Here is a 27,842-nt window from a genome sequence, read left to right on the forward strand (position 1 = left end):
GTTTCCAGCACCTTGTTGAATCTGTGCCACGAAGATCTCAAACAGATCTGAATGTCAAAAGAGGGTCCTACCATCACAGCCATGTCGCGGTGAGTTTGTTTTACCCAGCTACTAGACTGTTGATGCACATTTATGTGATCATTTTTATTTAAATGCTACAAATTCAAGTTCATCAAACAACCAGTGTCAATGAATGCTAAAACCCACAGATACCACAAATAAAAACATCAACTTTACAAATCATCACATAATCTCCTCAGTAAATAAAAACATTTTTCTTTACATAGAAAAAAAGGTAGATTATACAAAATACAAGCACAGCAGTAGTATTACATTAAACCAAGAGGTAAAACCAAAAGGTAATATCTGTTGTTCCACGGGATGAAGACAATGGGAATCGAATATCAAGTAGGAAACTGTATTTTCTTTTTCCTCTTTTCTTTTCTTTATTTTTTTCCTTTTTTTTCTCCGTTTTTTTTTTTTTTTTTACAAAATGATGCTATAGAGGATAAAGTAAGTAATCAACCACATCAAGAGATAATCCCATCCATTCAGTTTGATATAATCAAATCTAATACAACCATGAAATAGACATTTTTCAAAAGAAATTCAATTCACCTTTAAGGGTCACAGCCTTCCTTTTTTCATTGAACAAATAGAGCACAATAAATCAGGACAAAGAGAGAAAATGTTTCCAAACTGGCCTTAATTCAAAGTCCAATAGCCAAACCTTTATTGTCCTTATCCTCAGTGGTGCAGAGACACTGCCCCATAGTCCAGTCAGGTTAAATATGTTTGGGTTTTTTTTTTTTGTTTTTTTTTTCATTCGTGTCGTTTCGCTGATGTCGTTTCAGACATACTGCTCTTTGGGAAAAGTGTACGCTGCTACTCCTGGGGGAGGAGAGGACAGACCTGGTACAGAGGGGTATTTAAAGATGGCAGTGGTGTGTGAAGGAGGAGAGAAGGTGTTTCCTGATGCGGCGGTGCTGCTGACGGTCGTTGCAGGGTTTGGAGGAGTAGAGTGGTAGGGGTGCTGGGGAAGAAATGTAAGAGGAGGGTTGATTGGAGGGGAGTAGGGCTCTGGGTAATCCTCTTTGTTACAGGCCAGTCTGTAGCTCACATAGTCAGCTGTGCTTGGAAGCTCTTCGTAAAACCGTGCTGAATGCTGTGAAGAAAGGAGGCGTGTTTATTAAAGATCTACAGTATTGTGAGTCTTGAATCATCTGTGGGGGGGTTTAAATTTCACTACACTGAACAAAAAGGGATTGCCCATCTCTTGGATTTATGTAAGCATCTTGCGTGTATTCAACACAATTGCCTGATGCTTTAAAGTGAAGTGTAGATATAGTGTAGAAACTGCATGATATGCAGAGATGGTATATTAAATTGTTCATATCATGTTCGAGTGAGTAAGTAAGTCAATAATATAGCAATGTTAAATCTCGCGACACTGCATGTGATTTCATCTCGACGGCTTTGGATCGTGGTTTGAGGAAGGCATCCATCTCAGTCAAGTCGAGCAGCCGCTGAAGGCTGGGTGATTGTTACATTTACAAAAGTCTAACTTGTAATTTGAACAAAATAATTTCATGTTTCTATGGTGAACGTAATTAAATCATGTAGGATTTGTATGAAATTCAACACCTTAATTTGTTCTTGTTGAGATGACATGATACAATCTAGCAAGAGTGGTTAGTTGCTGGACTTATGAAATTCACAAGATCACATGAGATTTCAAACTTTTCTCAATCGTGGTATGGTGGTTAGCGCTGTTGTCTCACAGCAAGAAGGTCCTGGGTTCAAATCTGCAATTTATTCTGGTTTCCTCCCACAGTTAAAAATCATGCAGTTATTGGAGTTAGGTTAATTGGTGATTCCAAATTGCCCGTGAATGAATGGTTGTTTTTCTCTATGTGATAGACTGGTGAGCTGTCCAAGGTGTACCCTGCCTCTTAATCTATCACTTCAGGGTTATACCCCAGCCAACCCTCCAACTTGTATAAAGATAGGAGGAAGGTAATTGCTGTAAATCCATTTAATGTTTATGTTAACCAGACTCTAGACTTTGTTGAACATTATATAATATGAAGATAACATGTAGTATTTAAGTGACCACATAGTACTGGGGTAAAAGCTATTGAATAGTTTTGGAATAAAATGACAAAATTGTGAATGATTAAAATATTCCAGGAGTTCAACTTACTTCATCTACACATGTTTCAATCCTGTTTAATCAACACAAAATGCACAGGTTTATTGAATATGAATAAGTTGTGTTGATTTAACTAAGTTGTTTAAGTTTCTGCCAAAGCAAAACAACTGTGTGCCACCAGTGTCCACTATTGAATTAAGTAAATCCAACATGGTCTTTTTTTCAGTGAAGGAAGATGGGAAACAGGTGCAAACTTACATGGAAATACATAAGGCATATAAGGCAAAAACAGAGTTTGTACAATTCTAATAAGATTTACAGTCAGTATTTAGTATGACTGCCTTTACTCTTCAACATAGCCTGAACACTCTCAGTCAAGCTTTATTGTAATTTCCTTAATTAGTCTTCAGGAATAATTCTTTAAGCTTCTTGAAGGGATATTCAAAGCTCTTCTTTGGATGTTGGCTGGCTTTTCCTCCGTTCTCTGTCAGGATGACCCCACGCGGCTAATGCTGATGTCCAGGGTCTGGGGAGGACAATCCATGACTGATAGTGCTCCGCTGTGTTTTTCTATCCAGGTATGCTTTTGATAGAATTGGAAGTGTGTTTGTGGTCATTTGCTATGTTCATGTTTTTCTATCTACTATAATCTATGTTCACCACTGGCTGAAATGCAGCTTTGAACCGTGACAGAACCTCCACAATGTTTTACAGATGGCTGAAGACAGTCACTGTACCTCTATCCTGACCTGATATTTATAAATTTGACACTGATTTTCAGGCCAGTTCTTGTGTAATGTGGCATACCGCCACCCTTTTCTCCCTGTTTCCCTTCATTAAGAATAGCTTCTTAACATCCACACTTCCACTGAGACCAATCCTGATGAGGCATCAGTGAACAGAAAACTATTCAAGAGAGGGGCCAGATGCATCTCCCAGCTCCTGTGTCATGTCTTTGCTGGATTTTTCCTCCTGTTTCTTAAGAAAGTGGCGTCAGATACTGTTTATCTGCTGTAAATAGTTTTCAGGTCTTCTGTTGTCTTCCACTTGTCCAGTTACTTGAAATTTCCTGAGAACTGAGAATTTTACTGCACACCAATCAAAGTTTTTGGCTAAAACCTATTTGGGGATCATCTAGATGCCAAATTACTATTTTATGCCTGTCGAACTGTGTTAAGGTTGACATTCAAATAACTAAATTGAGGGGGGTGGGGTGGGGGTGGGGGGGCTGCTGGTAATAAAGTGTCTAACAGTACAATTTAAAATTGGTTCTTTCTTTTGAACCAGTGTGTACACTCAACACTGGTTTATCCCTTGAGTTAAGTGACTTTTTTTAAGCTTGAATGACTCAGTCGGTGTTAAGTGGTTTAACAAACAAACAAATAATTCCTCTAAAAATTGTCATGAACAGTGGAAAAAGCAGCAAAGAAAAGCTTTAAAAGGCCTTTATGAACCTGGAAAACTTGCTCAAGCCCACTGGCTGTGGAACAGTTTACCACTACAATTACGTTTGCTTGACTCTGTGGATTCTTTTAAAAAACAGTTAAAAACTCTTCTGTTCAAACAAGCCTTTTGTTGATCTACATATTTTATATTTTTTACATTTGATCTTTTACATTGTATATAATGTCTATTGATTTTATTGTTTATTTTAATATTTTAATATTTGTGTACAGCGCTTTGTGATTGTCTGTCTGTGAAAAGCGCTTAATAAATAAAGTTTACTTACTTACTTACTTACTTACTTACTTACTTACTTACTTAATTAAAAAAACAAGTCTGTCTTCTTGGAAGGAAAACATGAAGAAATAAGGGGTAATTGTATCTAAGCTTGCACAAATCCTGAACTATAGGTACATACTTTACGACATAAAAGTCCTCACTGAAGTTTCTGTCCTCTCAGTAGTGGCCCGGAACAATTTTATTTTTATTTCTATTTTATTAGTGGATTAGCCAAATCCCTGTGGACATTTTACAAACTTTTTAAATATGTGATATCTAAATTCCACTCAGTGCAAACGTTACCTGGACGTCATCTGCTGGCCTTTTTCTTATTGGCTGGGACAATTTTCTGGATGGAGAGTCACTGATCAAGCAGAAAACAAAATAAGTGATGTATTAAAGGCTTTAAACCGTGTCGTAAAAAACAGGCACGTGTGAAGCAAAAAGATGGAGAGCTGTTTACGTACGAGGCGTCGTACTTTCTACTTCTTATTTTAAGCACCAGGACTGTGATAGTAATGCCCAGGAGCACTCCAGCAGCCAATAATAAGGCGATTACGCTGATGACATCACTCGTTGCGATCTGCGGTAATGGTTTTTCTGCAGAAAAAAAACACCCAACAACACACTTTTAAGGAAAAGCTCCAAAAACTGTGCAGCACGGAAAATTTGAGTGTAAAGCAGTAAGCAAAACCTTGTTTCTGAAGGAGTGTTATATATTACTATTATTAATAGTAAAGCATTAACAATATCAGAAGTAGTAATGTTGAATTTCAGACAAATTCATGTAATCTTACCTAAAACGCTGACCTCCACGGAGCCCGATCTTGTCCCGATGCTGTTCGTTGCATCGCACACGTAGATTCCCTGCAGGTCATATGTGACCGGCCCTTTAAAGGTAAGGACGTTGTCTCGGATCTCAGCATTGCTCGGGATGGTGCCATTAATCCTGAACAGTACACAGTGGTGTGAAATCAAAGTTTACAAACCCAGGAGTACACCACAAAACAGAAGCTACAAAAATATATAAAGCCGTTAGGAATAATAGACTCCTGTGTAACTGATAAAGTACGACCAGATATTACAATGTTTCTTAGACACTCAGCAGCAGCTGTTAGGCTTTAACTTTTTAATTATGAAGCAGATTCTGATCTCCCTATGTGGAAGCTAAATTATAAAAACACCTTCTGTTCTTATAAGCCTCAATACCACTATTTGCCACTAGATATGAAATCTCCCAGGAAAATGAAGACTTGTTGAATCAAAACAGGTTTCTCCTGGAGCTATCTGGAGCTAAAACGGTGACTAGTAGGACAACAGAGACCACTATGTAAACTCTCCCCAGAAAAGGAAGAAAGAATGCTTTTATCGTAGGAAGCTAAAAGGGAAAGAAATAAAACCAAGAGGGAACCTCACTTCAGGGCTCTCAAGAGTTTAAAAGTTACATTCAGTCTATATTATTTGAACTGGTTCTTTATATAAAAGCCTGCTTACATCGCTGTGGGACAGGGTTTCTGTGACAACTAAAAATATAGCTCTTGAATGAGCTGTTAGGTCGGCCATTACACCCAAGATGGCATAAAAATGAGCTAAACTGAATTAAATTGACACTATTGTAATTTGGTCAATAGTATAAAGGGTTTACATGGTGTTTGTGACTATTAATCAGTCAAATGGCAGTTTAATATAATGCATAAGCAGAAGCTGGAATCACACTCAGACACCACGCTGGTGAAGCCAGTGAAAATGATCTGCTCTCTGCTGCATGAGTGCTGAAAGTAAGAAAATAAATGTTAGAGCTATACTCACACTCTCCACTGATACAGAGAGACGGCCGGGTTGGCATCAGCTATGCAGCTCAGCTGAACATTGTCTCGGTTCAGGTACCAGTTTCCATCAAACCCATCCACTAAAACATCTGGCTCATCTGGTGCACACATGCACAAACATTTAGCTGGCAATACTATCACAACAAAAGCTCTCAGTGCCTGTACTGTCATGTGGTTGTTAGATTTAAAAGAGGCCTACACTGAATATCGAGGGTGACGCTGTCAGTGTAGACTTCCTCGTTGTAGGTGGTGACGCAGGTGAGCGTCTCTTTGTGCGTTTCTTTGCTGGGCACCAAAATGTAGTCGCTCTGAACCGTGAATGTCCCATCTGAGTTCCTATACTCTCGGGTGGTCACTTCTCCAGGTATCCTGGTCTCCCACCTGCTCACATCAGTGAGGACTTAATGGAGATGTACAAATACATGTGTATGCAGTAAATGTAACCTAAATGTTTATTTTAGTGGACAAAAAGTAGAAGTTTTTAAAAAGAGGAAAGCATGGAGATGAGACAGATTTAGCAGTAACACTCTCATTATCTGAAGATGACAAAGGCAAACCTTAATCAGAGGACATCACGCTGTGAAAAGGAAAAGTGAATTCCCACACACCTGATTGTACCGGGTGGCTTTCCATTGGAAGAGACGCAGGTAGCCACTGGAGTTTTTAGGTTGGATGAACGAGCCACCAGTGTTGGTGTGGACAGACTCATCTGAGTTGTTGGGCGAACTGTGAAAATGTAATACAACACAATGTTTGATGAAAGTGCTGATAAGTAAAACTATGGCTTTGACCTTATATAAACTGTATAGACAAAAGTACCGGGCCACACGTTACATGTACAGGAGCCATGAAGCTCCCAGCACACAGTTTTTGTGCTGATGTTAATGTAAGAGGAGGTTTGGAGCTCTGCAGTTACTGAGTCAGCAACTTTTACGCACTATGGAGCTCAATACTCAGCGACTTGTGATTCTTTACGTCACAGGTGTCGAACTCCAGGCCTCAAGGGCCGGGGTCCTGCAGGTTTTAGATGTGTCCTTGATCCAACACAGCTGATTCAAATGGCTAAATGACCTCCTCAACATGTCTTGAAGTTCTCCAGATGCCTGCTAATGAAGTAATCATTTGATTCAGGTGTGTTGACCCAGGGTGAGATCTAAAACCTGCAGGACACCGGCCCTCGAGGCCTGGAGTTCGACACCCCTGCTTCACGTGGTCTGGCTCTTTTTTTCCAGAGTTGCTGTGTTTCCTTAACACCTTAAGAACAACCGATTCTTTCACAAATGTTTGCAGAGGCTAAGTGTATGGATGAAAACACCTGAATTCAACGATTAAGCGAAAGCTTTTGTTCATATAGCGTATCGACAGCAGTCACCTGAAAGCTGGTTTACACTGTATATTTAGGAAAGTAACAAAATCAATCAAGAAAACTTCTGTTATATGAATGAAGAAATGAGTGCGACAGTGCATTCTCGACCTTGAAAAAACACTAAACTTGTTACAGATGAATAAAGAACCGCCTAACAAAACAGGATTTTTTTAAACGGTGCACTGATGATACTTTTTTATTTTTATTTAGGCCAAACAAAATTATGAAATAGTTGGGATGTTTCTTGATTTGAATATGATGTCTTCAAATGTCCTGGCATGTCTGACTGTGAGTGTTCAGATAATCAAAAAACTCTGTAATAAGCAGCTTAAAGGACGGGACTGTTGATATTTTTAAGAGAGCAATACACTGGCACTCTAAATATTCAAATAACCAAATCCATCATCTCTGACATTCATATTGGTTTTCCTGCTGGCAGATACATGATGACAGCGATTGATGTTGTCTGTTAAAATTAGAGAAACATGAGGAGTAGATGCATTTGAATATGGACCTCACGTTACAAGTTTTTGTTCATGAATCTACAGTTTCTAAAGTCCTGAACCTTTTATGCTTATCATAACTCTAACAATTTTGCGTCCAGCATCTCCTGTCAAGGATGGAGGATGGCAATCCACCTGTGCTACACCGACAGATCATCCATCAAAGGTCTGCCTTACCGTAGACAGTCAGGTTCACTGTGTTCTCTCGGTTTCCTGCGGGGAAGGTGGTGTATTCGCAGATGTAGGTGGCCTCATCAGAGAGGCGAAGTGAAGAGAAAGTGATGGTGGTGTCTTCAAGAGTGGGAGTTCGTCGCCTCACCGCTGCGTTCTTGAAGGTAACGCGGTCCCTGTAGGGCGGGGCCACAGACACACCCAGGGATGGATTTGCTATTGCCACGTTCTGCTTTGTGCCGTTCACCAGTTTCTGCCATGTTACCTAAAGAAAGAAGGATGATTCACGATGGAGAAAAGATGCCTGACATGACGGAGAACATCATACTGCTCAAGTTTGAAAGATCTTAGATGAGCCACAGATGTCACACAACAAATATGATTTGAGGCAACATTCCTATTGTAGGAAATGAGTTTATCCCACTTGGGTCAGGCTCATCATTTTTTAGACAGTGGCACAAGTTTTGTAATTGTATCCCTGTACATCATAACGTATTTAAAATTAAATCAAATCAGAAAAGATGGATTAAAAAATCTTTATTTGCCACATACTAGAGACATTGAGCAGCGATTAGAGTCAAAGCTAAATAAAACAACGATCAATTAAGGGGCAATATTTCAAGTTATTCCAAGTTTAAGGAACAGCAAGTCACTGTAAATTACTATAAACACTTAAATAACTATAGTATGAAAACATATTGCATGCTATGGAAATGTTTATTACACTTGTGTGTATTTTAGTCAGTCCTTATTTTGTTTCTTGCCATCATTCTGATTGTGGCAGGAGAGAAGCTGTAGTGGAAGTGTGCTGTGTCTGCTGTGCTGCGTCTCAGGCTGTGTGCTGATTGTTTTTTTATTGTTATTAAGGATGGGGATGTCTCTGATGATATGAAGTGCTCTTATCTTACAGTGGTTTGTTTCATTGATGGAAGATGAAGCCTTATAATCCCTCTGCAGTCTTTATGACTCTCTGGAGAGCCTTCCTCTCGGCCTGGGTGGTGTTTCTGTACCAGACAGTAATGCCAGGAGTCAGGATGCTGTCCATCAGTTCTCTGTAAGCTTGAGTGAGGGCATGAATGCTCACTTCTGCCTTCCTGAGCAGCATGATGAAATAAAGCTGCTGCTGCTGGAGCTTTTTCACTGTTGCTGTGATGTTTACAGTCATAGTCAATGTCACATGAAAACCAAAGAACTTGTGGCTGTCGGCTCTCATTACCTCAGTCCTATTGATGGCTATAGAAGCGGGGGCTGTTTTCTGAAGTCTGCAATTATTTGATGTTTTTTTTATGTTAAGGAGGAGGAGGTTATTCTCCTCTCTGTAGACATTGTTTTTAACCAAGTCCCTATATGCAGACTCATCCCCCACCTTTTATGAGCCCGAGGATGGTGACGCCATTAGCGTACTTGATGATGACAGTGTTGTGAAGAGTTTAGTGCTGAGACAACAGCCCTGTGGTGATCCTGTGCTGATTGTTAGCTCAGAGGAGACTCTGCTCCCCATCCTCACCACATGGTCAGTCTGTTAGGAGGTCCAAAATCCAGTTAATAATCTGGATCCAAATAATCAGGATGTGATCAAAATATTCAATAACATTACATTAACTGTTAACTAAACCCATTTTACATAGTGCCCCATTTTTCCAGGAACAACACCCACTGAACAACTTAGCGGTAAGAAGTAGGGCTGGGCGATATGACCCAAAATTCATATCTTGATATTTTTTTAAAGCCATAAAGTAAGAACAAAAAGAGAGTTCTTAGTCAAAGCTGTGTCCCAGATGTCACACGGGCACTTTTATTAACATACAGCATAGATGTACATGAAAAAAATTACTCAAAAATAAATTGTGAGCATTTATTAAATAATAAGGCTCCATAAATAAAAGAAAACTATGTTGGTTTTGTGTATAACAAAGAGCTCACAATTGTGCAGTCAAAATATAAACTAAAAGACGCTGAGCATAATAACAAAGAGACAGATTTCACAGCTGCTCTGTTCCCAACTTCTACTGCATGACTGACAGCCTGGAGTTTGAAATCCGCTTCGTAAGCATGTCTCTTAACAGGTGCCATTTATGGTCCTTATACACACACAATATGGTAATATTACGTTGAAGCAGAGTACGTATTAGTGATGTGCGATACCACTGATTTCCTTTCCGATCCGATACCAAGTAAAATTCAGGGTGGTATCGACGATACTGATCCGATACCGATAATTTGTACAAAAACTTATTTTATTTATTGTATCTCAAATTTAAGTGTCATAATGATTAAAGGACAACAGATTACTTGTTCTTATCACTTAATAATGCAGAGTTCATCATATAGAAATAAAAAAAAACTGAAGTTGTGCACTATTTGAACACCTTGCCTGCCTGCAGGACTAAAGGACTCCATGAGAGACGTCTGTCTCGCCCTAGCAGCACCTGTCCCTCTCCTCCTCTTCAGTTCGCCTCAACATACGCTTGTCATATTCTGTGATATGATTTACTCTGAGGTGTTTGACAAGGTTAGTGGTGTTGCCACAACACCTCACTTTTTTGCCACATGTATCGCAAACCAGCTCAGCTGTTTGTGGAGGTAAAATACATCCGCACATGACTCCAGTTACGCTCAGCCATTGTTGTGAGTGCGCACGCCAAGGGGCTGCAGACGTTTATGCAGCCGTATTTCGCACATGACTATGAAAGGCGGAAGAGGAAGTAGTTCCTTCGAATGTAGACAATCTGAATGATATAGTTACTTTCCACTGTGTTCATGTTAATGGTAAACTACAAATTTACCCTAAATTACTAAAATATCGATATTTTAATGTGAGAATCGATTCTAAAACATAAGAGACTGGTATCGGAGGAATCGATATTTCAGGATCGATCCGCACATCACTAGTTTGTATTACTACGCGAGGCTCCTCAGTAGCCATAATGCTCCGACAATCCATCAAGCGGTGCAGCTCCGTAGCTTACAAAGTCGTACTAAAACATTTTTTGACAGATTGCTGAGCGCTGTGTACCACATAAAATCGGTTCGCGGTCATGAAGCACAACCAGAATTCATACAAAAGGCGTGCTGTCAACTTTTGAGAGAATGAAAGGATTTTAGGCCGTGCAGCCCCTGTGGGCTTCATGGCGTTAGCGTGGTTAGCTCGTTAACACGTTGACGCCGTCCAGCCCCACGCACGGAGCAATGCGCAGTAACTCGTTAACGGAGATTTGCCATGTCCATCTTGTCGCTGCCTGCAGGTGAAGCGATGGGGAAGGAGGGGGAGTTGTGTTCAGTGAAGGAGAGGCGAGGCCGAGTAACGTTGCGTAAAGACAAAAGTTGACGAAAGAGAGGCAAACTTGTGGCTCCACAACTATAATTATAACGTAACATAGACTATATCGATATAAAGGATATTGTCACATCTTATCTCGTATAAAAATATATCGATATTTTTAAACAACTCCCAGCCCTACTAAGAAGTACTAATAAATTCAGGAGACTAAAGGTCTGAAGTTAATTTCAATATGCTCTCAATATGAGGTCCAAAGACACGCTAATGGGGTGAAATTAGGCAGGAAAGACAAAAGACATCCAGAGACAGGAGAGAAACTTAAGGAGTGTCTAAAATTAGCTATTTGAAAGACACTGGCCAATTCAGTAACACCAAACAGGAACACAAGTGACCTGGATGACTGTAGAGTTGTTTTCCTGTTTATTACAAAGCCAAGTCAAGAACAATCTCAAGGTGGTATGCTTATTACAGTCAAACTCTATGAACTAGAGTCACCTTTCAGGATGTCTGCAACGCTCATTGGACAGATTAAACTAAGACTGGCTTTAACCAGAATAATGGGAAAAGAAAAGCAGGGAGAAGGAAAGAAAGAGCTCATTATCCGAAGCACACGAGATTCTCACACACCTGCTAGGTCAGTGTGTGAGGTTGTGGGCAGGTATGGCTGCCAAACGGACGGCTTCACTGGTGTTTATTTATAATGTGACTGCTGGCAGAAGTAGCAGGATGAATTTCGAAATGACACTTTCTGATTTAATCAAATGCAGTGCAAAAAGATAATGACCCCAAAATGACTGAGCCAATTAGCCCATATGGAAAAGAAATAGTAAAAACATATATGATTTACTCATGAAAGTGGCCACTTTCATGAGTAAATCATATATAAATCATATAAGGCTTACATGATTTACTCATGAAAGTGGCCACTTTCTCATTACTTTCATATATTTTTTTAGTAAGTATACACAACATACAAGTTTCATTATATAATTTTTCAAGGGATCTTATATGTGTTTTCACTCTTGTATGCTTTTCATACAAGTTTCATACAAGACAGATAAAAACTTTATAAGATTTATATATATCTTTTCCATATGAGAGTCGACCACACTCCACTAAGCATGTCTGTCGCTTACTAGCAATAAAACTGAATTTAGAAATACACATAAACAAGCAGCAACCTGATAAAGCATCTCAGAGGAAGAAAATCAGCATTTGGTTTCAGTCATGGGCTGCAAATGATTTGCCTTCACGTGATTACAAAAATCCATCCATCCATCCATTCGCTTATCCTTTTCAGGGTCGCGGGGGGCACTGGAGCCTATCCCAGCTGTCATAGGGCAAAAGGCAGGGTACATCCTGGACAGGTCGCCAGTCTGTCGCAGGGCTAACACATAGGGACAGACAACCATTCACACTCGCATTCCCACCTAGTGGCAATTTGGATTATCCAATTAACCTATCCCCACAAGCTGCATGTCTTTGGACGGTGGGAGGAAGCCAGAGTACCCGGAGAGAACCCACGCAAACACAGGGAGAACATGCAAACTCCACACAGAAAGACCCCGGCCTGATGGTGGAATTGAACTCAGGACCTTCTTGCTGTGCGGCAACAGTGCTAACCACCGTGCCACCGTGCTGCCTTGATTACAAAAATCCATGAGCGTAATTATGACAGTTTGCTCAGTTAACTTTGAACGTGGGGTTAAAAAAATGTCTGTAATTCTTAACTGTACCTCAAATGCATCTTGACTGATTCATTTAAATATAACTATGATGGGGAAGAGACGGAAAGTTGTGAAAACTCCACCACTTTCCAAATACCTATGGAACAGACTGCATTTAGCAGTGTTTATTTATTTGTTTTATTCAACCAAATAGAGATTTCAAATACAGATTTAGATTGACTTCTTACTACAGAGACAATGTTGTAAGGATAAAAAGCAGTTTACAAAACTGACATCTTATCTTATTGTTAAATGTTAGTGCATTTCTACTATTTGTGAAAACCACCACTGAGAAATCCATGTAAGAACCTGTTCTGTGTCGTAATAAATACTTGTACTATAAACGTAATGGTTTCAGTGGCAAAACTGCTGGTTCAGCTCTTCAAATTTGAGTCTATGTATTCCTGTTTTTGCTCTCTATGGTGGATTTAATTTGAACATCCATACACAGAAGAAATAGTTTCCTATTTCCATTGAAATTAGTGCATGGAGATTTTCAACAAGACTCTCGTGGCTTGTTGATGAATTGAAAACGTGTTTTTAAAATATTATAGCTTTTCAACATCGTGTTGCCGTGGTTACCACCAGCGCCTCACATCCCTCTGCACTCTTGGATCAAACCTGATGGTCAGTTTGAGGAATTTTTTATGTGGGGTTTTTATGTTTTTCTTTGCTTGCATGGAGGTTCTCAGGTCTCCTCCCAAAGATCCAAGTCATATGTTAGCTTAACTGGTGAGTTTAAATTAGCTATAGGTGAGGATGTGAGAGTAAGTGGCTGACGAGGGTGTTACTTTGGTGCTTGCTTAATGTCAGCTGGAATAGACTCCAGCCTCTCATGACCCTGGTTGGATAACCGGTTTAGAAAATAGATCGAGGTTTACTATTATTACTATGTCCACCACACTTGCATGCAAAGGCGAATTACTCCAGGTTTTACTGGATTTGTGTCCCATTTACTAAAATGTTTAAGAGGCTGTTTCTAAAAACCTTATTTTAAGAGTTTATCATACCTCTGCTAACTCTACTTTTAGCCTTAGTTTTGCGAATATAGTTGTGGTTTTGTCATCTCAGTGATAATTATTATTTGTCTGTTATATCCCTCCATCCATTTATCAATCCATTTTTAGTGTCACAGGGGGGACTGGAGCCAATCCCACCTGTCAAAGTCTTTAATTCAATTTTGAAGACTGCCAATAATAGTCATTTAATAGTCATTTAAAGGTGCTCTATTTGGAAGGTAAACACCCTCCAATAATAGAAGGAAAACGCTAACAACCAGACGATCAACACTGAGCAAGCATTTAGTGACAGCTGGAAGGAAAAAGTAGCTTTTCACCGGAAGAAACCTGCAGTAGAACCAGGCCCAAGTAGAGGCAGCCATCTGCCATCCTTGATGGGAGGGTGACAAATGAGGCACCCCCTGGACCATATATACTGTGTTTTTGTGATTTAGTACGTTTTGGACCATATACACTTGGCATAGTACATTCATTCAGGTGAGCAATTAATACCTGGGAGATTTTGACAGGCGGAGAGCTGTTAATGAACCGGCACAGCAGATCCACCCTTGAGCCAACATACCCTGACTTCCCATCATCCATTTCCACAGTCTGTCCATTTATTCCTAGAGGAGAAGCAGAAGAGGTTAAAGACACGCAAACACTCCCATGAACAAACACACACGCTGACAGCGTTAGACTGGTGTGCTTTAAGTTGTTCACACTCAGCAAACATGTTGAGCTCATAAAGTGAGCTGAGCTGTGAGAGGTGATTTCAGCAGTGTAACGGGTCAGCTGAGGTCAAAGGTTGTGGATTAGAGAGAGATAAAAATAAGCGTGATTTGTTACTTTTCCCACTGACTTACTGATCCCCTTCAACAAATCCAACACAGAGCTACACCCACCACATACACAAGTACAAGTTAGTTAGTGGAACTTACTAACTAACCAAACCATCATTCTACAATAGACACCGTAGACATAATTTGCACATGGAGGGGTTTCCGTGTTTGAAATAATTTAAAAAAAGAAGAAAACAAACAAGATCACGAGGTGCCATATTTCATTCTGCAGGCCATTATTTTCATGTTATGAATAGAGTCCATTAGATGTTTTAGTTTACTTTTTATCATAGAAAATTAATTAATTAATAAATCAGTTCTTGGAGTGTATACAGTACTGTATGAATATATGGTTATGGACTTGTAGTCTAAAGCACTTTGAGTAGTATCATTAGAAAAATAATTAGAACTTTAAATAAAATCCATCTTCATCAGTTCCTGCCTTTGGTTATCTTAGTCTAGTTAGTTTTGGTTTCCTTATTTACTTTCGACGTATTATCAGCTTAGCTTGGTGACTCCTTAAGAATAACCATTTACAAATTCACCTAATAAGTGAAACATCCCCAGGCATGCAAAAATAGGTGTGCAGTGTAAAAATCCAAATTAAATATGCAGCGCTACCAGCTGCATATTTACCAGCTTTTGAATAAGGGAGCAGCTCAGAATAGGATCTAATAACTTTCGACTTTTCTTGTAAGTTCCCATCATTGTTTTATTAAAAGCTTACTTTCTGTTTGCTCTATTCTTGCCAGTCTCAGAGTGTGTGCATTTGGATCTATTGAAGTAGTAGAATTGAGCTTTAATTTCAACTGTCTGTTTATGATTAAAGAGGTGGCTGTGAATTAGGAAGTAGAGTGGGTTTATGATAAAGATACTAACTGATAGGACTGAATACAGCTTTGTGGTTCTCCCGAGGGCTCGAATAGTGCTCCGGTGATATTTGCTGCGTTACTACTCCTGGACTGCACTGTCTTGTTACACACTTTATCATTGCTGTGCTAACAACACACAGCTGTATCTCTAATTTAATTCCAGAGATCTTGCTGATGTAGACACAGTTCATTACCAACATAAAGTGAACTCCAGAGCATTGTTCAAAACTCAATTGCCTCAATCAGGACTGTTAAGAATCTTTTCAAATAGTTTGACCACTCTCTGAACTTTAAGCATCATGGGAAATCACTCACTTACAGTGGGGCAAAAAAGTATTTAGTCAGCCACCGATTGTGCAAGTTCCCCCACTTAAAATGATGACAGAGGTCAGTAATTTGCACCAGAGGTACACTTCAACTGTGAGAGACAGAATGTGAAAAAAAAAAAAATCCATGAATCCACATGGTAGGATTTGTAAAGAATTTATTTGTAAATCAGGGTGGAAAATAAGTATTTGGTCAATAACAAAAATACAACTCAATACTTTGTAACATAACCGTTGTTGGCAATAACAGAGGTCAAACGTTTACTATAGGTCTTTACCAGGTTTGCACACACAGTAGCTGGTATTTTGGCCCATTCCTCCATGCAGATCTTCTCGAGAGCAGTGATGTTTTGGGGCTGTCGCCGAGCAACACGGACTTTCAACTCCCGCCACAGATTTTCTATGGGGTTGAGGTCTGGAGACTGGCTAGGCCACTCCAGGACTTTCAAATGCTTCTTACGGAGCCACTCCTTTGTTGCCCGGGCGGTGTGTTTTGGATCATTGTCATGTTGGAAGACCCAGCCTCGTTTCATCTTCAAAGTTCTCACTGATGGAAGGAGGTTTTGGCTCAAAATCTCACGATACATGGCCCCATTCATTCTGTCCTTAACACGGATCAGTCGTCCTGTCCCCTTGGCAGAAAAACAGCCCCATAGCATGATGTTTCCACCCCCATGCTTCACAGTAGGTATGGTGTTCTTGGGATGCAACCCAGTATTCTTCTTCCTCCAAACACGACGAGTTGAGTTTATACCAAAAAGTTCTACTTTGGTTTCATCTGACCACATGACATTCTCCCAATCCTCTGCTGTATCATCCATGTGCTCTCTGGCAAACTTCAGACGGGCCTGGACATGCACTGGCTTCAGCAGCGGAACACGTCTGGCACTGCGGGATTTGATTCCCTGCCGTTGTAGTGTGTTACTGATGGTGACCTTTGTTACTTTGGTCCCAGCTCTCTGCAGGTCATTCACCAGGTCCCCCCGTGTGGTTCTGGGATCTTTGCTCACCGTTCTCATGATCATTTTGACCCCACGGGATGAGATCTTGCGTGGAGCCCCAGATCAAGGGAGATTATCAGTGGTCTTGTATGTCTTCCATTTTCTGATGATTGCTCCCACAGTTGATTTTTTCACACCAAGCTGCTTGCCTATTGTAGATTCACTCTTCCCAGTCTGGTGCAGGTCTACAATACTTTTCCTGGTGTCCTTCGAAAGCTCTTTGGTCTTGGCCATGGCGGAGTTTGGAGTCTGACTGTTTGAGGCTGTGGACAGGTGTCTTTTATACAGATGATGAGTTCAAACAGGTGCCATTCATACAGGTAACGAGTGGGGGACAGAAAAGCTTCTTACAGAAGACGTTACAGGTCTGTGAGAGCCAGAGATTTTCCTTGTTTGAGGTGACCAAATACTTATTTTCCACCCTGATTTACGAATAAATTCTTTACAAATCCTACCATGTGAATTCATGGATTTTTTTTTTCACATTCTGTCTCTCACAGTTGAAGTGTACCTCTGGTGCAAATTACTGACCTCTGTCATCATTTTAAGTGGGGGAACTTGCACAATCGGTGGCTGACTAAATACTTTTTTGCCCCACTGTAGCACTGAAAATCTCCAGCAAAGCAAAATTGCAAGGGCTCAGATTTAAGGCCTAAGACCAAGATAACCAGAAAACTGTTTTGCAAAACTTTTAACCCCTATAATTTGTTGGACATATCTTCATATATATGTATTAAAATGCTGCAACTGAATTTGTTGGATTTTGAAAAGCACATACTAAGGACTGATTTTTAAAAAAATGGGATATGGAAAAAGTTGCTGGTATAAACCTCACAGTTTGTTTGTTTTTTCATAGGCTGTTACATTATCCATCTATTCGCTTCCACTTATCCTTTTCAGGGATGCCGGGGCCGCTGGAGCCTATCCCAGCTGTCGTAGGGCAAGAGGCAGGGTACACCCTGGACAGGTCGCCAGTCTGTTGCATGATAAAGTGTGTAACAAGACTAAAAAATATCAGAGCTGAGCGAAGCTGAGTCTTTCTGAAGTAAAGACGGGAAGGCGTTTCTACCACTCTGGGTAAGAGTTTGTGACCAAATGCTTCAACGACTGATGAATAGCATTTCTCAACATAACATCAGAGCTGGTTTGGGAATTTCATTTTACTGTGCATAAAATCATCAAAAGACTCAGAAAATCCAGAGATCACCAGAGTCTGCAGTGGAAATCACTGCATAGACTCTTTAACGGCTCACAGTTCAAAAGCCAGCAAACGCGATGGTATGGAGGAACATGGTTGTTTGTTGGCTCACTGTCATCCAGTGAAAACATTTGGAGCATCATGAACAAGAAAATACAACACAGGAGAAAAACTGAGCAGCTACAATCCCACAGGCACTCACTGGATTTTGTTAGGCACACCTGTTCGTCTAACAGATGATTATGCAATACAAAGGGGAGAATTTGTAATTAAAGAATAGATAGTAGCATCTCTACTACATCTGGTTTCTGGCAAATCAAATGGTAACATTAAGGGCAATAATTCAATAATTCTGTTCTATTTATATAATGCTAATTCACAACAACTGTCACCTAGTGGCACACAAAAGTCACTTTATTATGTACTGCTTGTTAACTCAAATATCTAACAGCCAATCAAATTGCAGCAGTTAAATACACTGACATATGATTAAGACCACCCGAAGTTCAAATCGAGCATCAGAATGGGAATGAAATTTGATTGGTCTAAGTATTTCAAAAATATATTGGGATTTTCCCACGCCACCATCTCTAAGGATTATAGAGAATGGTCTAGAAAAAAGAAAATATCTAGTGGGAAAAGGCGTTGTTGATGTCAGAGGTCAGATGGGTCAGGAGAGTAGCCAGACTGACTTGAGGTGATAGAAAGATAAGATAAGATAAGATGACCTTTATTAGTCCCACAGGTGGGAAATTTGTTTTGTTACAGCAAAAGTGCAAAGTTATGTAGCAGAAATTAGAAAACACTGGAATGCAATAAAATACTATATACAATAGAATAAAATAGAATAGAATAATATATACAATAGAATAAAATAGAAATACAAATGCTATATACAACTGAGTAAGAAAATACAAAAGTACAACTTCGTCAGAAGAAGAATTGTACAAGAATTGCACATATAGCAGTCTTATTGCACGTGTGAGGGTTTGATCAGCTGCAAAAGTCTTTGTTGTAGAGTCTGACAGCAGTGGGGAGGAAAGACCTGCGAAATCTCTCCGTCCCACACCGTGGGTGCCGCAGTCTCCCACTGAAGAAGCTGCTCAGTGCTGTCAGAGTCTCCTGCATGGGGTGGGAGATGTTGTCCAACAGGGATGACAGCTTAGCCACCATTCTCCTGTCACTCACCACCTCCACTGGGTCCAGAGGGCATCCTAGAACAGAGCTGGCCCTTCGGATCAGCCTGTTCAGTCTCTTCCTATCCCCAGCAGAGATGCTGCCGCCCCAGCAGACCACACCATAGAAGATGGCTGAGGCCACCACAGAGTCATAGAAGGTCTTCAGGAGTGGGCCTTCTACTCCAAACGACCTGAGTCTCCGCAGCAGGTACAGCCTGCTCTGCCCTTTCCTGTAGAGGGCTTCTGAATTATGAGTCCAGTCCAGTTTGTTGTTCAGATGAACACTAAGGTATCTGTAGCTGTCCACAGCTCAATGTCCATACCTTGGATGTTCAGTGGTTGCAGTGGAGGATGCCTGGCCTGCGGAAGTCTACCACCAGCTCCTTGGTTTTACTGGCATTGATCTGGAGGTTGTTCAGCTGGCACCAGTCCACAAAGTCCTGAGTCAGTCCTCTGTACTCCTTGTCGTCCCCATCAATGATGAGGCAGACTATTGCAGAGTCATCTGCAGGAAGCACTGGGTGGAGTTGTGGGAGAAGTCTGCAGTGTAGATGGTGAAGAGGAACGAAGCCAGAACCGTTCCCTGTGGGGCCCCCGTACTGCAGATGACCCTGTCTGACACACAGCCCTGAGTCCTCACATACTGTGGTCGGTCGGTGAGGTAGTCCAAAATCCAGGTAGTGAGGTGATGGTCCACTCCAGAGTTCTCCAGCTTGTCCTTCAGGACCGAGGGAAGAATAGTGTTGAAGGCACTGGAGAAATCAAAGAACATGATTCTCACAGTGCTCCCAGCAGTCTCCAGGTGAGCAAGGGAATGATGTAGGAGGTGGATGATGGCATCATCCACTCCAGTGCCAGGTTGGTAGGCAAACTGAAGTGGGTCCAGTGATGAGCTCACCAGGCAACAGTAACTCAAATAAGCACTTGTTACAACTAAAGTATGCAGAAGAGCACCCCTGAATGCACATCAAGCCTTGATGCAGATGGGCTACAGCAGCTTTAGACCACATGGGATGCCACTCCTAACAGCTAAGAACAGGAAAATGAGGCCATAATTCTTGTGTGCTCACCAAAACTTGGATAATAGAACAAAAACGTTGCCTGGTCTCATGAATCCCAATCTCATCTGCAACATCTGGATATTAGCATCAAAGATTTTGCATAAATGAGCACCACGTGAGTCATTTAAACACCCCAGCCTGCTTGAGTAATGTTGCTGACCATGTCGTCCCTTTATGACCTCAGTGTAGCCATCTTCCAGCACCTTGCTGAATCAGTGCGATCAGGAACTAAGACAGTTGATAAAGCAAAGGTAATTTGCTGTCTAATTTCACCGTCCTCTCTTAGCTATTTAATCAGTACCTCATTCAAATGTTCAATTTCAGCCGTTGCCAGACTGAATTTTGATTGTGAACACTGATTTGTCGGACACAAAATCACACAGATTTACAGAGAAAAGGCTGTTGTCATTTTCCTGTCACGTTACAGAAACCAATCATGAAAAAGTGTATAAACTCAGTACTTGAATAGATTTGTTTGGTCTCATCATATACATCTGCAGAGAATTTAATAGGCTTTTGTGCATTTGCATGCAAACATGCACTCAAGAGCTTGGACAGATCTCTTAGGAGGACCCAACTGCACAATATGAACAAAATCTTTCCATGGTCAAACACAGCTGTGTGTTTTATGATATTAGCAAGTTTTGTATTAATGCTGGGGTTCACTGCGCTTTGCGAGCTCATTTTCATTAATGCATTGTGTGCTTTTGTGGGGGGTCTGTAGGAGGGGGGAAGGCCAGCAATGTCAGATTACAGCATTCAGGATATTAAAGTGCATTTGCATTACATAAGTTATGACCCATTTACTACTGTACATATAGACAGCTCATCATTATAACCTGCTTTGGTTGAAGTAATGCATAGTTATTTTCAGAGTCTGCTCTAAACTAACCATTTAGTCAAGACAAGAGTTATGTGGATGGTTTTACAGTAACTGGAGTCTCACTTTATATATATATATATATATATATATATATATATATATATATATATATATATATATATATATATATATATATATAATTATTAACCTGAAGCATTCTTCTTGTTCTAAATATGGAAATATGTAATATTTCAGCCATCACCTCCTATTCAATTTTAACAAAAGTGTTGCCAGTGAATGCAAGCTATTTCCCCAAAAACATATTGAATCAAGGTAAACACAGCTGGTGGAAGATGAACATCAGAAATAAAGAAGCTGTGTGTTTGCAGAATGAAATATCTGTATCACTATGATACAACACTGGCTGTCCAGTTTTTAGGTAAATGAAAAGAATCATTATTAGAACTGCTGTTTCTTTGATTTACTGTTGACAAGAATTTGATCATGACAATATTAAGAATGTGTCTACGACAGCCCTTAATTTTTATTTAATTTTTTTTGTGGCCTGACAGCACGACAAGAATAAGTACAGGTTATGGAGTACATTTACTTCATGTAATTCTATGATATAGCACCTCAGAAAGGTAACAATGGAGCATTTGTCTTCAACTTCAAGTCAAAGCTTTTTAAAAGTAACAAATAACAGCTTGTCGCAAAAAAAAAAAAATGCCACTAATGGCTAAAGAATTATAAACAAATATGTGAATGGCATTTAAAAGGATCCTAAAGTGACTCACTAATGCCACAGCATTTATCTTTTGGTGTGCTCAATCATATGTTAGCTCTTTAAACTCACACTTAAAACTTTGAAAAAGCCTGCAAAATCATGAAGAATGAAATGTGTGGTGACATTTATGTGAGCCAGACAGTTCAGGAAATATACTGTACCATAACTACCAGAGGGGCTGGGAAGCCAGCTATATAAGCCAGGAAAACTCTTGCACCCTGTTTCCAGTCATTATGGTAAGGTATGCTAAATACATTTAGGACTGGAAACAAATGTGGCAGCGGAAACACATTTCGAGTGGCTGTGACAAGAAATTATTCATGCCAAAGATAACAAGGAGTCTTTGCCTTAACTATACACTGCTTAACACATTTATTAGACCAACTGTCAAAAAAAACAAACAAATATTTTAGAAATCTGTCACAAACTTGACTTTTAAGAAAGCCGAATTATGAATAAAGCACTTGCTAATACCTTAATAACACTTAATGGTGTGACATTATTATAAAGTTTTACCCAGTAATTCTATTTTAGCATTAAAAATATAATTTTGATTAAAGAGGTTGTGCATACTGGTAGGTTAACCTGTGGCATATACACTGGTGGTGGTGCCATGAAAAAGCCTGTGTCATGTCTGTGTGTAGGCAGGCAGGAAGAGAGGACCCAAAATGCAGGACTCACTGAGGCGGAAGTAACTCAAAACACAGCTTTATTGCTGGTAAGAAGCAGAACAGAAAAACACTAACTAAACTGGAAGAACAGAATAACTAGGCAGGTAGGCTGGCTGGCAAACGGAACACACAGAGGAGGCGAGGGTGAACAGACGTTAACGACGCGACACCGAGTAGGGGAAGACACAGACACTAAATACAAGAGGTGAACGAAGCGAAGAGGAAACAGCTGGGAGACATGGCTGACGCTGACAGGGAGAGCACAAAGCTGAACGCACTGACATAGGACACAGACCTACAAAATAAAACAGGAAGCACACGACAGACAGAGACACAGACTCGTAAACAGGCATAATGATGTCATGGACAGACAGAGGGACATACGGGCAGAGAAGACTAAGCACAGGCAACCTAAACCAAACATGAGGGCAAGATAACAAAACCTAAACCAGAAATAATCATCATCGTCATCATCAACATCATCATCATCCGATAACTAAAGAATCAGAATATAATTATAATCAAAACAGTATCACCAGAGAATAAGAACTAATCCATAATGCAAAGATAAACCAAAACATAAGAAACTCAAAATACTGGGTCGAACCGACATATAGTTTGCAGCTCCATGCATGAAAATGACTCCTTTTAGAGAAAAGGTTCCTGACCCCACAGATCTGCTTAATGTACCTATTATTCCTGCTTCTAACCCCAAAGATGTCGAGCAGTGAGTTTTAACCTGCTGCTTATCCCACCGCTTAAGATTTGCTCTTGCAGTTCACTTAACCGGGCAATTTTCTTTCACTGTTAATCAGATCTGGTTAATATGAGACAACACGGCGAGTAACACTGAAAAGTGTAATTGTAACTTCATCCATGGCGTGACCCACTTTCACTTATGTGGGATTTTTTTTTAACACACACACCTCCCATTGATAGCACCCCTACTGAGCTGAGCAGCTGAGCTCATTATGGGCTTAAGGTAAGAACCGATAGACCAACTTGACACACACACACACACACACCACACTCATATTTCATTTGCCCTACATCTCTCCCACGTTCCTCTTTCCTATTGCGTCCATTCACATTCTTCCATTGTTTAGAGTATGGGAAATGACCTCACAGCTCCACATGGCAATACTCCATAAACAGCACTGCATGGGCAACAGAAGAGCATGGGAAAGGCACAAAACAATAGCAATATTGTTTCACACTTGAATGTGCAACGTGCAGCCAGACCATGCTGGACCTTTCCCTCGCATCCTGAGTGGATATCCCCATCTTTCTGCGCCATTACGAGAGAGGCTAATTTTAACATTTTCTTGTATTTGTGACAATTCAAAATAGAGGTGGCTGCAGGTGTTGTAGAAGGCTTTTAAAAAATAAGGAAGAAAGGAAAAGTATTATCACGATCAATTTACTAATCCCCAAATTCATCTCTTAATTAACAGTTCAAGCATGAGTTTTATTATTGTACAAGTTGTTGCTGTAATTACTTTAAGTTCCTGTAAAAATGCTGATCTCTGTTTTCTTTAGAGCTGCCTTTTTTTCCCGTTGTTCCCTTGTCACAAGGGGTCACCCAAACAGGTCGCTCTCCATGTTTGATCTGACAGCAGTTTAAACCAGATGCCCTTCCTGACACAACCCCAAAGGGGATTTGTGTCTCCGGCTGGAAGTGACCCACCAACCTTTTGTAAGCAACCAGTAAAATACGGCCCTAAAGAGATTGCTAATTATTGAAACTCGAATTAAAACAACTCCTAAAGTCTGTCTGAAACCACAAAACCAATGAAAAACAATGACCTAATGTGACAATACATTAAATTTAAAGTACTTCTGCAGCAACCAGTAGCCATAAATCTGTAGTTATGGTAGCAGTAAATTATTTTACAATTTTGGTCAAGTTAAACATTCAATTGCAGTTAAACAACTTTCTGACTTATGGTTAACTCACGAAATGATCTCAGTGAATGACTGGTTCACAGAGATCAAACTCAATACCAAAGAGATAAAGTAACTACAAACATGTGTCTGAGAGTTTAAAAAAAACTCAGACTGATCTCATCACCTTCCCTGGTTCTGTTAATAAAGATTTCTGCAGTAAACTGCAGTGTTTTGCTACCCAGAAGAAAAAAACTGACCTGATGTGACAGAGGAAGAGGACAGATTAGCAGTTTAATCTTTAGGCCATCAAATCTGTGATTGATCGGGGATTATACACTCTATTTGTGTCTCTTTTTTATTATTGTATATTCACATTGTAAAATCATTTGACTGATTAAACTGGCAAAAGAGGAAAACCAAACTATTTCCCTCTCTCTTTTTGGGGGTTTGACTGACACTAAGTCCATTTTTTATGCCAAAATTTACTGTAAAAAGTTCAAAATTTCAAGTCAATCAGATATTAAAAAACTAATATAGTGAGACTTTTAAAGAGGCCCTCTTTAAAAGGTGGAGTGCTCATGCACAAAAGCACATAACACTCACACCGAAGCCTGCCTTGTGCATACTACAGGTGGCCTGACAGTAACATATATGATATGATATATGCCACTATATGTAAATTCACACAGCAGCACCAACAAAAAGGTTGCACAGCATCAAACTGACTTGTAGACCTCCATTTACTCCATTTACTAAACTGTGTGAGCTCCAGCCCATTTCTGTCTAATATGAAATGAAAAAAAAACAACTTCTCTTTAATTTCCCCCCAGATCGATTATAAGCTCTCATTGTGTTTGTTTGGAATTTGTGTGCACGTGTGTTTGTGCGCGTGTAATACACACCCACACATGTTTGTGTCTATGCGAGTGTGTAATCCCTGTGGCAGCGCAGGAACGTGGAGAGTACGCTTGGCCGGTGTTCAGCGGGCAGTTCATGAAGGATTATGATGGCTGCTGCATCTGTGTTTGAGACATGAAAGGAGAACACAGAGCCAAGAGGGGGAGGCAGATGCTGAGAAATGAGGAAAATATCTGTGAAGGAAGAGCAAATGTTTGAGAGACAATGGGGGACGGCGGGGGGGGGAGCCGTAATATTTGCAGACTCTAATGAGAAAGGGGTACACAGAAGAGAAAGGAAAAAAAACTGGAGGGAACAGACGGGCTGTGTGTTTGTGATGGATTATTTTTGTGGGGTAGCGTCTGTGTGTTCCAGCTGTGGACAGTGGATTATGCTAGAATTCATGAGGATGTCTATTTGTTGGTCTCACTCAGCCTTTTTTTGTGTCAGTCCGCAGACACGGATTTCAAACTTTTATATTCCAAAAGGGGGGGACAGTGTGGCGACAGCACTCACATCAGCCTGGTGACACCCTACACCATCTGACAGACCTGCAGAGGTGCTCTGAGTCTGCATGAGCCCAGAGAAAAGACAGATACACTGCAGCAACAGTCAGCCGGCTGGGACTTGGCAGCAATCAACTTGTTACACCCTTCTGCTCCCTGCTCTAATCCACAGCTCTGGCCTTCAGCATGACAATCCTGCACACATGCACCAGCCTCATACTCACTAATAACACATGTATGCACACAGGCAAACTACTGCTCAGCTCACACAGGAGTTGGGGGGTTTATCACTGAACGAGCGAAAAAAGCAATCACAGCAGATGTCAGAGCAGCTCAGCGTCCATATGCAGCCACAATAGCTTTTGCCATTACGCAATATATATACCTCGGTCCCACCCACCCACCCTCTGCTTCAATATTACAAGACCACAACTCTTATGACAGCTGTATGCTTAGCCCTGGCTTAGTGTGATTACACCGCTGCACCTGTTACAGTAAAGCAAGAGTTACTCCATTCATCCAAACACATACACACATTTATATGTGGCACACTTTCTCCGCTGGCACCTGTGTTTTTAGTGTGATTGCAGCAGCGCACCTGCTGACATTGTGTACGACTCCCTGTGGAGTTGATCACTGCTGATTGTAGTTTGACAGATGAAGAGGTTTAAACGGGCAGATGAGAGTGGAGTTTCAGGCTGTGAACGTGTCAATCACAGTGAAAAAAAAGATCCGGGGTGCAACAAATATGTCTAGATTATTTCTGCCTTTAATGCAACATGCAAACTCTTTATGATGCTATAATTAATGGTAATGGGTATTAATATATCCACCTGATGTATAAGCATACAAAAATGTACTAATATTTAGCAGAAGTAAGAACCATCCACAACCTGGCAACCCAAAATAAGAGTGCATTAATAAAACAACAGTCAGAGATGTGTTAATTCTCTATTTTATAAAGGGTTTATAAATATCATAAAGCTCTGAAAATCATGTTAGTTCTCTATCTTTTGGGTTAATCTGTTTATATTAAACGAGTTTGTTTTTTTGACTTCATCCCATTCACTGGGATCGCCATAGAGCGGAGAAATCATGATTTTCACCTTGAGTTGGGCAGATCAATCCAAAAATCGGCAGTATCGAAACCAATGCTAGTATTGGTAATGAATTGATATTAGCATGATCAGTCCAGTACTTTATGAACCCTTTTATGTTGACTGTGATGTACATGAACCTGAAATGTGTGCTTTTATGCTGTTAACTAATTATCGTGGAAAGTAAAAATCACAGTGATTTAGTAGTCATTAAACTGTGTTCAGAATTAGCAAATTGACATTGATTCATCTCTTAAATTACAGCTGCCTCTACAGGTTCAAAGTATCGATTTTGGTGTCGGCAATACAGGTAGCGGATCGACATCAAAATTCGCATTATCACACAGCACTTCTTTCACCTGGTTGCGCAGAACCGGGCTCACATTAACATTAATTAACGGGCTTTTGTAAAAGCAGAGTAGCTCACCTGGATTAAAACAAGCTGTTATCAGGAATATCCACACTCCAGCCTTTTCCATGCCCATGCCACCCTTGCCAGCGTCTGGCTGTGGCTATTAAATTCCCTCTGTTAACTTGTTTTACGCCTCCTGCCTCCCAGACAGCAGTAGGTTCGACTTCAGGAGCGTCTGTCTGAGTCCAGTCATGTATCCGAGCAAACAGCAGCGCACACTTCTGATTCACACACTGTTATCCTGAAAAAAGAAAACGATTTCTCAAACTTGCTCCGCACCTTTGGTCACTTTTCCTTTCTCTGCCCCTCTTCTAATTGAGGCTGTGACTGCGAGCGGAGCTGCGGCGTCTCTGTCCGACCGAGGCTTGGCGGGGATAAAGCAGCTTAACGCGTGGGCAGATTATTTCCGAGAGAGCCTACCCCCAGTCCCGCCTGACAGATATCTGCCACTGTGTGAGGGCTGAGCAGCGTAAACTGTTAGTGTGTACATCCTATTTTAAATGAGCACTCTCAGTTGACGCAATTAAGCGCTCGGA

The 27,842-nt window shown here is 40.5% G+C and overlaps 1 protein-coding gene across 2 annotated transcripts; it reads right to left on the minus strand.

Annotated features, from left to right (window-relative positions):
* Positions 1 to 129: 129 nt before the first annotated feature.
* On the minus strand, positions 130 to 27,834 carry nectin1a (nectin cell adhesion molecule 1a). Of its 2 annotated transcripts, none has more exons than XM_040033084.1 (10): positions 27,322 to 27,834; positions 14,262 to 14,374; positions 7,750 to 8,008; positions 6,312 to 6,429; positions 5,903 to 6,084; positions 5,684 to 5,801; positions 4,672 to 4,823; positions 4,342 to 4,474; positions 4,178 to 4,238; positions 130 to 1,165 (listed from the first exon to the last, which is right to left on the minus strand). In XM_040033084.1, exons 1-10 carry the CDS (start codon positions 27,377 to 27,379, stop codon positions 851 to 853), a joined length of 1,509 nt encoding a protein of 502 aa, XP_039889018.1. In that variant the 5' UTR covers positions 27,380 to 27,834; the 3' UTR covers positions 130 to 850. The 2 variants fall into 2 exon arrangements, with proteins under 2 accessions (XP_039889018.1, XP_039889019.1); XM_040033085.1 differs by lacking the exon at positions 130 to 1,165 and adding an exon at positions 2,305 to 2,678.
* Positions 27,835 to 27,842: the final 8 nt, after the last annotated feature.

This window comes from Simochromis diagramma, unplaced genomic scaffold (assembly GCF_900408965.1).
Source record: "Simochromis diagramma unplaced genomic scaffold, fSimDia1.1 OVJJ01000216.1, whole genome shotgun sequence".
Taxonomy (NCBI): domain Eukaryota; kingdom Metazoa; phylum Chordata; class Actinopteri; order Cichliformes; family Cichlidae; genus Simochromis; species Simochromis diagramma.